The sequence below is a fragment of the Athene cunicularia genome, assembly GCF_003259725.1.
Source record: "Athene cunicularia isolate RWA chromosome 2 unlocalized genomic scaffold, athCun1 chr2_part1, whole genome shotgun sequence".
NCBI classification, from domain to species: Eukaryota; Metazoa; Chordata; class Aves; order Strigiformes; family Strigidae; genus Athene; species Athene cunicularia.
In genome coordinates, this window is record NW_020799095.1 from 114,780,677 (window position 1) to 114,794,298 (window position 13,622).

The window sequence follows — 13,622 nt, forward strand, 5'->3', positions numbered from 1 at the left end:
AAGCATTATTAGCATCTAGAAGAAAATACTTATCAGATAGCAGGGAAACTGTAATATCCACCTAATGTTTCTTCATAATGGGAATGAGCTAATGCCATTGTATGAAGTATCAAACAATATGAAGATATCTATAAGGTAATTGGATTAGTCCAGGCCAAATTTCATGAAGTTTGAAAGATGAATTAGGGTGTGCAGAAAGACAGTGTCAAGGGTAGCTCAGAATGAAGTCCTTTGTGCTGACTCAGTCTCCAGTAGTATAATCTGTCATAAAGAAGCAAACAGTCCTGAAGGGAAGGTTACAAACTGGATGTTTCTGAAAGGTGACAGGTTCCATGTGAGAATACAGGTTTCTGACTAATGACGAAAATAACAGGCTAGAAGGACCTTAGCATTGTAGACTATAAGAAGATAGTAATACAAGCAATCTATCTCATTCTCTCTTTCTTAAGACTGTATAAACACAGACCTCTTGCTTATCCAGTTCCCAATCATACATAACAGCCAGAAACACATAAAAAATTAAAAATGAAGTTGTTGCACAAATGAAAGCAAAGTTTCCACACCTATCATCCATTCTTTTTAAGAACCATTTGCAATGGCAAATGTCATCTCAGTCAGAGTAAAAATATCCAAGACAATAAAAAACAGTTATTTGAAAAAAAAATTTTCAAAATTACATATTATTAAACCAGTCTAGCCTTTTCTATTTTGCTTTCTCATATAATTTGCTACATGTAGGCAGAAAACCAATATTACCAAGTTTGGAAAAACAAAATTATACCTAGTGCTTCATATGGTTCAGGCTCTATCCCTTCAAGATCATCTGCCAAAAGATCAGCATCTGAGAAACAAACACGTATTTACAGACTTTAAAATTTTTAACTCAGTACATGATACCACACACCCTATAACAGAGTATTATGAGCACTTTTTTTAAATGAAATTATGTTCTCAGCAGGACTTGCATTATAGTTCATATATAACATTCTCTAAGAGATCCACATTAGAGGAAAGCAGAGCGAGAATAAGTCTGTTTACAAAAGTCTGTGCTAATAAACTCTTAAAATTTAGTTTAATAAACTAGAAAGTTGAGAAGCAGACTCCATACAGATATTATAGAAGTCTCTCTACTGAGGGGAAATATGGACAGCTGGAGCACAGATTAATCTGCTTGGTTGCAAGCCGATATATAGTAAGTAAACAATAATATATAATTACCTGGATTCCAAAACACATGGCACTAAAATATTCCATTTTGATTTTAAAAATATTTATCTGCTAAATAATACTTGCTGTGATGACATCTGCTAAGTATTGCATGTAGAAATTAAGAATCAGGTTTGTAATGAGACGTATTTCCTTTCATCTATCCTTATTTTTGGCAAAATTTAATTTTAAATATACTTAGTCATTCAGATACCTTTCTGAACTGAGTCTGGTGTCTCATACGCTTCTGGCATTTCATTCTCTAATTCTCTAAGCAAATCATCTGTTGTAGGCGCTTCAACAGTTTCTCCAGGTACTTCTTCCTTCACTTGCCACTGGTCATTTATATTTTCATCTACATCTTCGTATCTCTCTCCTGATCAGTAATACAGATTGTTAGAGAACACATACTCTTTGGTAAATTCTATTATCAGCAAATATTCAGTCTTCAGCACACCCTTTGTGTTTTTCAACTAGTCCCTGATGGGGATAAGGAGGGTGACCAGATGACTTGTCTGTACCTTACAGCAGTATAACCCCAAAGTATCTGCACTGACTTGCCAGTGCCTTCTTTGCTCATGGAAAGAACCACTGTAAAAGCCCTCTCTGTTTACCCATTCTTGCACAGTATTTTGAGAAAGTTTTTATCAACTGGCTGATTTAAGCTACTGCTGCCAAACATCCCTGGGTAAGAGACAACAGTTTTAAGATTTGGTGACTGAACTTTCTGAATTTTCTTAAAAATGACAAATTAGCTGAGTAGAATGCTGTGCGCAAGCAGAAGTGCTTTAAGTGCATACCAAAACCAGACTCCGAGATTCATCTAGCCTATGGCAGTATTATTACTACTCTTCAGTGATTTCTAAGAGTTAATGTATTACCAGGCTGGGAATGGAGAGCTTCATGAAGAACAGAATGAGATTCTTCTTCCAATTCTACGTCAGCATTCTTGTGCTCTAAAAGGATTATAAATTGCAGTGAAGGAAAGTGCAAATGGCAAAGTCTAAACATCAGCTCAAGGCTTGCAGCTTTTAGTAGCCTCCATAAAGTTCTTAGTCCATTCCATAAAGTTCCATAGAGTTTGACTTGGTGCACCTCTGCAACTCGTGCAATTAAGAGAAACAATTTCATTTTGCTTACTCTTCAATATGGAAAGTATTGCATCAGTCACATCAGATCCATTCTGAAGATGAACCGGAAGAATTTATCTACACTGGATCTTCTGCGCATATTTTTTTCTCAGTGACATTAATATTAATAACTTAACTATTTAACCCAAGAATTCTCTTCTATAATTATTTTACTAACACTCTCATCCATTACTTTCCTACAATTTAGGCAGCAGAACTAGCACGTCATATTTGACAAGAAAATGTCACTTGCAGAAGAGGTGTTTTGTTGACTTTATAAACAGGGAAAATACATACTAATATTACAATATCAAGGTCTGCCCCAGGCAATTCATACCAGAATAAATCAAACTGAATTCTGGGACAAGTGATTGTCATCTAACACACCAGACCAGGACATAACGGAGATTTCTATGAAGTGTTGCCTTCGTATAAATGTCCTCAGAAACTCAACAGCACAAAGCCAAATCATAGCTGCATTTTTCAAATATATATCCAAAATGGTATCAGTTATGGGGGGAAAAAAAAAGGAAATAACAACTTAACAACATATTTCATAAATTATAACTTAAGAAAAGTAATGCAAGTCTTTTAAAACAAATTATATATTCTATTTTAATGATGATATGCCCCACATTTGTGGCTTATTGTGTTAGGTTCACACAAACGTCAAGTAAGATAAGCCTCTTCAAGGTACAGGAAAAAGCATCCTGAATAACACTATAATGCACATCAAGTATCTGAAGTCTGACATGCAAAAATATATTTTCTTGAATCCCTCTTGAACCTATTAAATTTTACTAATACTTATGTGGCTTTTAAAATGTTTAAATTATTTTTTTCAACACCAGAAACTGTACTTACTGTATGGTATTGGTTTTAGTAGAAAAGTGAATATTTGATAAACCTTATTAAGTTGGTTGCTGGTTTTTTTTTCTTCTGGTTTTGTTTTTTGTTGGTTTTGTTTAAGGTGGAAAATTTGCTGCTATTCTGATTGGGTACACTGTTGCATGTGTACCAAAACCACAACTGTACATCAGCAGAAAGTTATTCTGATGAGATGTGGTTCCAGTGGTAATCATGAAAGCTGACAAGAGTGCCTTCTAGACATTTAAATTATAAACTTTTCATGATCAGTGATTATATAAATTTATGAAGAGTGATTCCCATTAAATCAGTGGACAAGCAACACATAAAAGTGATTAAAGACTCCTTTTTCTCCAGAAATAAATAACACAATGAGTTTACATATTGAGGAACAGAATTACAATTCAAATGAAGCATTGTTTCACCTATGGTTTACGAAAGGCCTTACCTGATTCAACATATGACTTCTCAGCAGGCTGGATGGTCTCCTCAAATTCTGGTGATGCTGGCTGTGCTGGGACAGATCTTTCTTTAAGGCCTGCATTTTTCAGTTATAAAGTTAACTTTATACTCCTTTTGATCTGATTCAATTATAAACTAAGAAAGTTGCATCCATTAAATTAATTTAATGTTAAACTCTCCAAAATGCATTCAAACAATTAATTACAATTACAGGGTGGTCCTGATATACAGTGATATATATGAAGACTAAAGTGTATTCAGATAATAAACAAATGTTTTGAAGACAAACACACAAGGGGAAAAAAGGGACAGAAATTTAAGCACTTGCCTTTATTTCAAAGAGACTGAACAAATGACTATGCTATTCTCAACATCTGTTCAGTATCCAGGAGAAAAACAGGCAGAAGGTTTTTCCTTACCATTTTTCTCTTTGGGCAAAAAGTGCTTCATGTGATCAGCATTTTTAGGTTTTATGGAGAACTAATTTGAACTTTACAAAATGATGCTCAGAATAACAGGTATTTTAAATTTGTATGTTAACTCTTAGATCTGTTGAAGAGAACTGTAGGTTCTTCAGAATAAGTGATCTCAATCTCCAGTTTCTTTTGACAACTAAATCACCACGGAAAAAGTATGACTGGTGGAATTTCAAAAGTCAGATGCTTATTATCTATACCACAGAGGTTTTTTAGATCAAAACACAATTAAAAGAAAGCAACCAATAACTGGAACGATCAACACCATGGTAGCAGATAAAGATAATTCATAGCCTTGGAAGATTATGCCACATCTTAAGACACCACATCCTTAAGAAAGAATGTACTGGTATCAGTCTAATCCTCCTCTCAACTATCCCTTATGAAGGATTCAAGCAAGACTTAAACAAGACAAGTTCAGACTGGATATAAGAAAAAATTACACATACACACACGCACCCACACACACCCTTTCACGACAGTCAAATCTGTGGAAAAGGCTGCACAGAAAGGTTGTGCATTCCCATCTTTGGAGGTTTTAAAGACCACGCTGGGTAAAGGCCAGCATAACCTGGTATACCTCAGAGATGACCTTGTTTTGAGAAGGATGTTAGAATAAGGATCTCCTGAAGTCCCTACCAAATGTAATTCTCCTATAGTCCTACATAATTTTTCCTAGGTTTATATTTAGGTATAAGTTCCAAGGTCAATTAAGATAAAACTATCTTCTTAAACACACACACACTGCCCCAAACAAACTAGTTTCTCTAGAGCTATATGCACAGAAATCAACAGAAAAACAGAATTTAAGAAAGCAGATGATACACTACAATGAACACTCCTGCAATGATAACAATCTCCAGTAACTTTAAGCGAATCAATATAAGTATTCTATTTCAAGCCAGTAAAGTTGTTTTGTATTTTAATAATTACTAGATTTCTACTGCAGTCAAACATATCTCAATACAATTAGGACTAGTATGCCTCTTGACAACTTTGTGTACACTAGAAAGATTTTTGACTCATGAGAAAAACATTTATTCCATTACTCTACATAAGTAATGGGAACAGGAATAACAGAATGAATTCTACTTACACCTTTTTATGTTATTTAAATTACATAAAGATAAGTAGTTAAGCTCTATCTAAAAGTACTGTAACTAAAAGTCCGCTACTATGGAGTCAAGACCAGAAGCTAGAAGAAAAAAGCTGAATTTACACTTAAAATTTTTTAACAATTTTCTTCTTTGTCATTAAAATAACCCTGAATTATTACAAAATATTATTAAGACTTACATTCTTCTTTTGCTGCAGTAATATTAATGGCTACAAGAGTAAGAATTTACTTTGTCTTACAATTATCTTTAACTACATATGGAGACAAAACTAGTTACTTATATTAGCTACTGTCTCACACTTCAGAATTTGGAAACGTAGTAACAGCAACCCTGCTTTCACAAATACAATTCACTACCCTTACATAGAGACCTCTTTAAATAAGTGTGTTCATGTTCTCCAATAACATGAGACAATAACACATCTCCAATTCCAGACAACCACTTGCTTTGTTTCATTAATAATAAACGGATTTTAAGTATTTCAGAAGATAATCAATATTTCACAGCCAACAAGCTTACAGTGTGTAAAAGGAAAAAAGGGACTAGCAAGAATATTTCTTTGTTTTGCTGGCACATTTCTCAACTAACTTTGCTTTCAAGCTTTTTATACACTTCTATTACACGTTTACCACTGATTCCTATTCAGTCCTCTTGAGTATATAATATGTTAAGTCATTTACTTTTTGCAAGATACTATTTTCTCTCATCTTTTTATTAAAATAAAGTTGCACTCAGTTTTCACTTGTGTGGTGCATTTTTTGAGCTTATGAGGTAACTCACCATGTTAAGTTTAATGACAATAATTTTTCATAGAGATGTACAACAGCACAACAGATCATTGAGGCAAAAATCTCATTTTATTGTGTGGCTATCTGTATAGCTTGAAGTGCTGCTCAAATAAAATGTCTTTCAAAAAAACAAAAATAACCAAACAAACTTTTTTAGATCCAGATTGTGCAGAACCAGAGCTATAGATACAATAATATATTAATCAGAAAGGCAACTCATGTGAAATTTCACTCCCAGAGTTACAACTTCTGTCCGATTAGGGAAGAAAATAAAAAGTGATGTGCAGTATACCATTGTGCCACCATTCATGTGATTTGAGTGCTCCTCTGTCAAATATGTATCTTAACACTTATCGGAGCAAAGATGAGTAAACATGTCTACCATCACTGAAACCTAAGAGAAAATGTTCATTATGCAAGTGCATTTATTAGATCTTCATTCTGTCAAGTTTTTTTGCTGAGCACTATAATGTTCACAACATACACTTTTCCCTTCTTCACACATATATAAATATTTAGAAAATAGCTCAGTATATCATCTCTGTTAATTATCACGGCTAGAATCTTAAGCCACTGTACTATTTTCTATTGCTTTCATTTGAAGTATTTTTCATAATTTTCCCTTAAAAAAAAAGAAAAATCAGATTATATCTTACCCTCTTACCACATCTTATACCTCTAGGGATCAAAGCATCTTACAGACAAGTATGTGCTGTATCAAAAGTCTGAAGTAAGTGTATTGCCAACTGTTATACACAAAGTTTAAGCAAAACCATGAACATAACTTTCAGGACTTTAAACTTACACCATCACCCATATGCATATGCTGCTCATGCTCAATTTTGCTCCTTAATTTTGTTTTCTTTAAAATAATACTGCAGTATAACAATAATAAAACCTTCAACTGTCACTTTAAATTTTGTTCTGAATCTTGTGTAATTTTACTGTGCAATTAAATATACTAAGCAGTATTATTTGTCTAGTAAAATTAGAAAATGTTCATTTCCCATATAAACTTGAAAGCAAATATAGATTCAAAAACAAACTGAAATATATCTAGAGAAATGTAAAATAAACAAAGTTACAAAACAAGAGGGCTGGATAAATCGCTCCTTTGTGCTAAAAATGCAGAAGCTATAAGAGCAAACTAACAGAAGAGCTTGCTTACAGAAGTATCATGTACTTGAAAAGTGTTTGAAGAAAATAATAGTCACAAAAATACATAAGCTGTTCTCTAATCAAGTTCAACCAAAATACAGTAGTAGTAGTAGCTTTTCACTTCTTAAAATGTGATTGGAATCAAACAATACCAATCAGTGGTAGCCTAATTCATTACCACAAGCTTGGAAAACTCAGAAAACTCAGGACACGGTTAACTGTGAAGTGACAATGAAACAAATTTTCAGACCTAAAGATAACTAAAAAATAAATAAAGAAGAAAGCAGAATGTATTGTCACAGGGTCAATAAACATAAGTGTTGCAATGTTTTGGTTGGTTATTTCTGAAGTCTCATAAGCAAGCTGGTTTGAGTGTTCATGTATGAAGTAGTTTTCTTACTCCACTTAGGGGAAAAAAGTTTAGCAGGGAATAATTTACATTTATTTGCAAAATTCCTATGTCAATACATTCTATCAATGCTCCTCTTGGTTGTTTTAATGAAACAGAAATACCTTCCTGTGAGTTTCCACTATATATGTCCAGATAATCCTCTAAATATTGCTTTTAAACTTGCATTTGATACACAACATTACACTTTTAGCCCCACATCAATAAAATAGCATTTTAATACAAGGAAACAAGAAAAGGAAAAAAAAACCTCACAGAATGAGAGTATGCTTGAAGTAACTGGCATCAGTTTGACATTTCCATTTTCAATACACATTGTTAACCAGACATATTAACATTATTTACATATTTCAGTTTCACAGCAGACGTTTTTGCTTTGTGTTTACAATGCCAGCACACGCTTAACAGTTTTCAAAAAATTATTATATATAGCCTTTGTTCACACCTATTTCCAGAAAACTGTATCTTCTTATTCTGTATTTACCACATTCATATAAATATGCTGAATTTCTCATTCTTGAGGTCTGTTCCTCATTAGCAGAACCAGAACTCTATTTCTTTTCTTTCTTGTCTTCCTTGGATAGGTTTTTAACTATCTTTTTTGTTTCTTTGTCTTTTCCCACCTGAATAGTACCATCCTTTTCACTGGCTGATTTTTTTGTAGTCTCCTTGGATTTTACATTTTTATCTAGGCCTTTTTCTTTTTCCTTTCCTCTGTCTCTTTTAGCCTTGTCAGAATCTTTCTTTAATTTATTCGTATCAAGAGCTTTCTTGTCCTTTCGATCAGTAGCATCTTTTCCTTTCCTGGCTTTCTTTTTTTCTTCCTCATCTTTGATTTCCTCCTTCTTGGATTCCTGCTTCTCCCTTAATTTCTTGAGCGGTTCTTTAATAGCTTCTTTTACTTTTTAGTTTTTCATTTAAAAAAGAGGAAATGTTCAATAAGAGAACCATTCTTGTATCAGAAAACATCTTATGAACAACTATCTAAAAAGCTTTGTTCGAATTCTTACTTAATATTTGTTAGATGCCAATTTAAACTTGTATAATTAACTATATAAGCTTTAAGCAATTTAAACAAATTAGTTTCAAATTTTAGCAATATCTCACACCATGCAGCCAGCCAATAACCTTAGCTTACTGAACTGCATCAGAATAAAGCATTAATCTAGTGAAAACCATGCCTCTGTTATCTTACTGTTAAATAACTTCTGCAGAACGCTAAAACCATTTTTGTCTGTGAGCATGAAAATTACAGTGAATTTTGAATCTTTGACAATGGTATGACAACTGTAGGATCTAGATATGTCAAGAATATCTCCAAAAGAAACTTTTTTCACAATTTTCTCAACTTTCCACAACTACAAATGAAGGTGTTATAACAATACTAATGTATATTACATGTTACTGATATTACCTCAGATTAAACCAAGACTTAAAAAAATATATCTGAAGTATATATTTTACAAAAGTAAGAAATAAGTACACAATTATTAAGAATAGGGATCACTTAGTCAATTAAAACAACTCCAAAGAAGTTAACTTGGTTTGACCATATTCATGAAAACAATTGTAAAGTAATTCCTAAACCTTTGCTTTTCCATCTGTATCATCATTATTAGTAATACTATACTGTTTGTTTTACTTTTTGAATTGTCTCTCTTGCACTTATTTTCTCTATTTCAATTCACATTTGGCTGTGACATGGTATCTAGATAACACATAAGAAGAGTCAGAACAGCATCCTTGAAATTTAAATGTTCAAACTTTACTTCCACTTTGCTCACAGCTTTGAAAAAAATTGTCATTACCAGCAGTATTCTCCAGAATAAGGAATTTTTAGCTCAATAAAATCTAGAAATTTTTCCATTAAATCTCTATGCAATATTTGTATTTAATTCTAAAATTAATACTCCCACATTATTAAAAAATAAATATTTTATATCTAAAATACAACAGCTCTATTTTTATTTAAACTTTTGAGAGAAACTGCAGTCTGTTAACGTAAAAAGCAGGCAAGCAACACATTTCTCCTGTAACATCTGCCTCTAACTGCTGTGTAACATTTCTGTGAACAATTCAATCACACAACTTTGTCTAAAAGGGGTAATATCACATTTCCTTCCAACTGTTTTTTGACATAGAGCACTTGAAATATATCATACCATTTCTTCATTCTCATATCAAACATAGAAAAATAATCCAAAGCTCAGGAATGAATTGTTAAATGCCATTTATTACATTATTGGAAACACACAATTTGCAACCAAGTCATACTAAGCACAATGTGGAACAAATTCTAAAAATTTCAACTTGCATGCAAGATGCTAAGTCATATTCCTATAAGCATGAGAGCTTCCTTCAGCAAATGCACTTTTTTCCTAATACGAGTTTGTATTCAAAACAGCATGCATTTTTCACATACTGCTAGAAAAAAACACATTAACGTCTACGTGTCCTTAAAGCAACAAAGAGACTTCTTTACGTAGCACCATGTTGTGTGCAGGTAACTAAGAACATCTAAAAAGTTAAGCACCTGAAGTACATCTCATACTTCAGTGTTTTGCTGAGGCTAATTAGCTTTTTTAGTCACTCTGTTCCACTCAACACATTCAGACCATTATGTCCTCTTTATACAGTAACGCAATTATAAATAAATATATCACATAAATCAGTTACAAGCTATCCTAGTATAAGCTTTTTGAAAATTTTAAAGTATCATCACTGCAATCAGTCCTGCAAATATTGAAGTTATTAACTTTACCTAAATTTCTCATTGTGTAAGAAATAGATAAAAGTATTGGAAGTACAGACTTCAGCAGAAATTAAGATGCTCAAGTCCAATATAGTAATCGTATCACAAATTTATGAAAGACATGAAAGATAACTAAAGGAGAATTTCACACAGAGCAAAATCTGCATATAGACCAGAACATTTTTTTGAACATGCAGAATATGAAGTTATCATAAACTACTTACAATCCAAACAAGACAGCTGTTGTAAAAATTTGCAAAACAAAATATAATCTCTAGTTAGGAAGCACTCACATTACCATTAAATTACGATCTGTAGCAAAAAATAATCTTACTGAAAAATGGGGAGGATAATAGTTTGCTGCACCATTAGACAACACAGCGAAAACAGCTAGTATTAGTAAACATTATTATAACCTGCAATCTGTACTTGCAATGCGCATGCATTTCAGACATCACTATCTGCATAAAGTTCCACAAGAAAAAAGAACATTGAAAATACCTTTGACTTTAGTTTTTTTCTTGGCTACCCCTCCTGGCTCCTCACCTGATTTGTTGCAAAATGGAAACAGGTTATGAATGTATCTGTGATGTTCAACAAACATGACATAAAATTTTCCGATCTGCCATGCTATGTAAAAAGTTATTTTTACATAGCACACTGCAATGCTATGGAGAGATACCAAATGCTAACTTGTTAAGAATAAAGCATCTTCAGTAGTGAGACCACCACAAGTACTGATGGAAGACTAATTAATCCAAGGAAAATATATTATCAGATGCACGCTACTTGAGATGCTTAACTTCTTAAAGCTAGTTCAGCTCTCTCCAGACAGCATCATGCCACATAATTATGACCAACATCCCAATTGATATCTCTGCTAGGTACTGTGTCAGTTCTCTCAAACCCACTAACTCATTTTTCTATACAATTCTATAAATATTTAATAAACATATTAATGAAAAAGATCTTCAAGTATGTATGTACTGTAGATTATATTAATGAGAGTATTTTCTTATAATGAATTACAATTTATGTTTCTTGGAAAATATATTTTGGCAAAGGTATTGCTCATTTTCTAAAAGGCAGTCGCCATTTCAGTTCAGTTAAAATACTGCTTTACTTTAGACTAAGACTGCAAAGCTTTTATTAAAAAAAACCCTATTGTCCAAAGTCAGGTGCTGCCCTCTTTCCACACTGTAGCTCAATTTCATTTAGCATCTTGATTGTGCTTTATACCTAGTTCCACAAGACACAGGAAGTCAAAAGCATTCCCCAAAATACAGATAATAGTTAGCTTCATGTTTCTAATACCATAAAAAGAGATTGGATTATCAATGCTGCTGTGGCGTAAAACCTAAATCCCATAAACACAACTATCTTAAGTCATGTGCATTACCAAAAATCCAACTAGAAAGTTAAGAAAAGTTATGGTAAATATATTTTTAGAACTCATAATCTTATTAAACTAGAAGAGATATTCCCACGTCTCAACATTAGGCTTCTCAATCAGACATATAAAGCATCTACGTTGGACAACCGAACTTAAATCTTAGGTTTCCAGAAAACAGTAATTACCCAAACGGCATCAATAGACCTCAACATTTATTTTTAAAGAACAAAACAACCATATCCTACACTACAATAAAAGTTCACAAATTTAAAGAACACAGCCATTGACGTTACTGTAATCCACTTGCACCTAATTTCTGTTTTACATGTTTTCAAAATATCAAACATTGACATTGTGCCCAAAATTTCTTAAAAATAGGTCAGCCAGGTAAAAATACAACTTTTTAGCTCTATTTCCTTACAAACCTGGGATATGAAAGCCTCTTTAAACTCTTCCCTCACAAATTACCATCATTGTTCAAGTCCAGAGTTTTAACTTCACTAAATTAATTATTCCATCTTATTACTTCTAAGCAGTTTGTGGAAGAATAAGTAAACAATTTTCTCATCTAAAAGGAAGAATAGACTCCAACTCTGTTATACCACAGCACAAGTAAAAATATAAATAATAAAAGATACTTGAAGTTGCACAAAGTCATATTGAAATTTCCAGCTCCTCCCCTCTTTTCATAGAAAAATTAAATGTTACTAGATATTTTAAGAAATACTCTTAAAAGCATGTCTTGACAGGGAAAACAGAAAATTTCACAAAGATCTGTATACACAGAAATTATCATACAGATATTTGAAATTAACTTTAAATATAAGCACTACATGGAAAGATTACACAATAGCTTGTTCACTGATTATTGATATTTCACTTGTTAAATATTCAGGCAAGCAGTAATTTGTTTCAAACTGCTTTTATACAGTGAAAAGTGTTAAGATTCTCAGAAAATTATCAATGCATGACAATTCTGTAAGTCATGTTTAGTCCACTACAAAAAGGACATTGAATTACTCAAGCGTGTCCAAAGAAGGGCAACGAAGCTGGTGCAGGGTCTGGAGCACAGGTCGTATGAGGAGCAGCTGAGGGAACTGGGGGTGTTTAGTCTGGAGAAGAGGAGGCTGAGGGGAGACCTCATCGCCCTCTACAGCTACCTGAAAGGAGGGTGCAGAGAGCTGGGGATGAGTCTCTTTAACCAAATAACAAGCAATAAGACAAGAAGGAATGGCCGCAAATTGTACCAGGGACAGTTTCGACTGGATATTAGGAAGCATTTCTTTACAGAACAGGTTGTTAGGTGTTGGAATGGGCTGCCCAGGGAGGTGGTGGAGTCCCCATCCCTGGAGATGTTCAAGAGTTGGGTTGACAAAGTGCTGAGGGATATGGTGTAGTTGGGAATTGTCAGTGTCAGGTTAATGGTTGGACTGGATGATCTTCAAGGTCTTTTCCAACCTTGATGATTCTGTGATTCTGTAACATATTATGAGTAGTCCCATTTACAGGAAAAGTATGTAGAATAATATATTTCAAAATCTTAATATTATGTAATAATCACAAGACAGAAATCCTGCTCCATCTTGATTTCCACCCGGAACAGGTCCCCACAATGGCTACAGCACATGGAGGTCTCATTTATGAACCCCAAATAGGCTGAAGCAAGACATGGGTGCAAAAGACTTCACTTTTCAAAGATACCAATGTCCTGGGGCATGTGATAAAATCTGGCATCTAAGTTAACTCACTGGCAAAGACTTAGGCTCTTATAGTCTTGAGAAATGCAAACCAATGTCCAAAATTTAAGAATCATGTAACTAAACTTGTGGACTCTTATTCTAAATTCCAATTTACGTGTCTTTG

General features: G+C 33.3%; 1 protein-coding gene across 14 annotated transcripts in view; it reads right to left on the reverse strand.

Annotated features, from left to right (window-relative positions):
* The window catches only part of ASPH (aspartate beta-hydroxylase), a 99,088-nt gene that overhangs the window by 68,627 nt on the left and 16,839 nt on the right, over positions 1-13,622 (reverse strand). For 11 of the 14 annotated variants that reach the window (XM_026841981.1, XM_026841979.1, XM_026841980.1 and 8 more), the window contains 4 exons: positions 3,652-3,741; positions 2,088-2,162; positions 1,421-1,582; positions 782-841 (listed from right to left, as the gene is read on the reverse strand). In XM_026841981.1, coding sequence (XP_026697782.1) covers positions 782-841; positions 1,421-1,582; positions 2,088-2,162; positions 3,652-3,741 — 387 coding nt within the window. The other 3 variants (XM_026841982.1, XM_026841991.1, XM_026841990.1) reach the window with 3 other exon arrangements.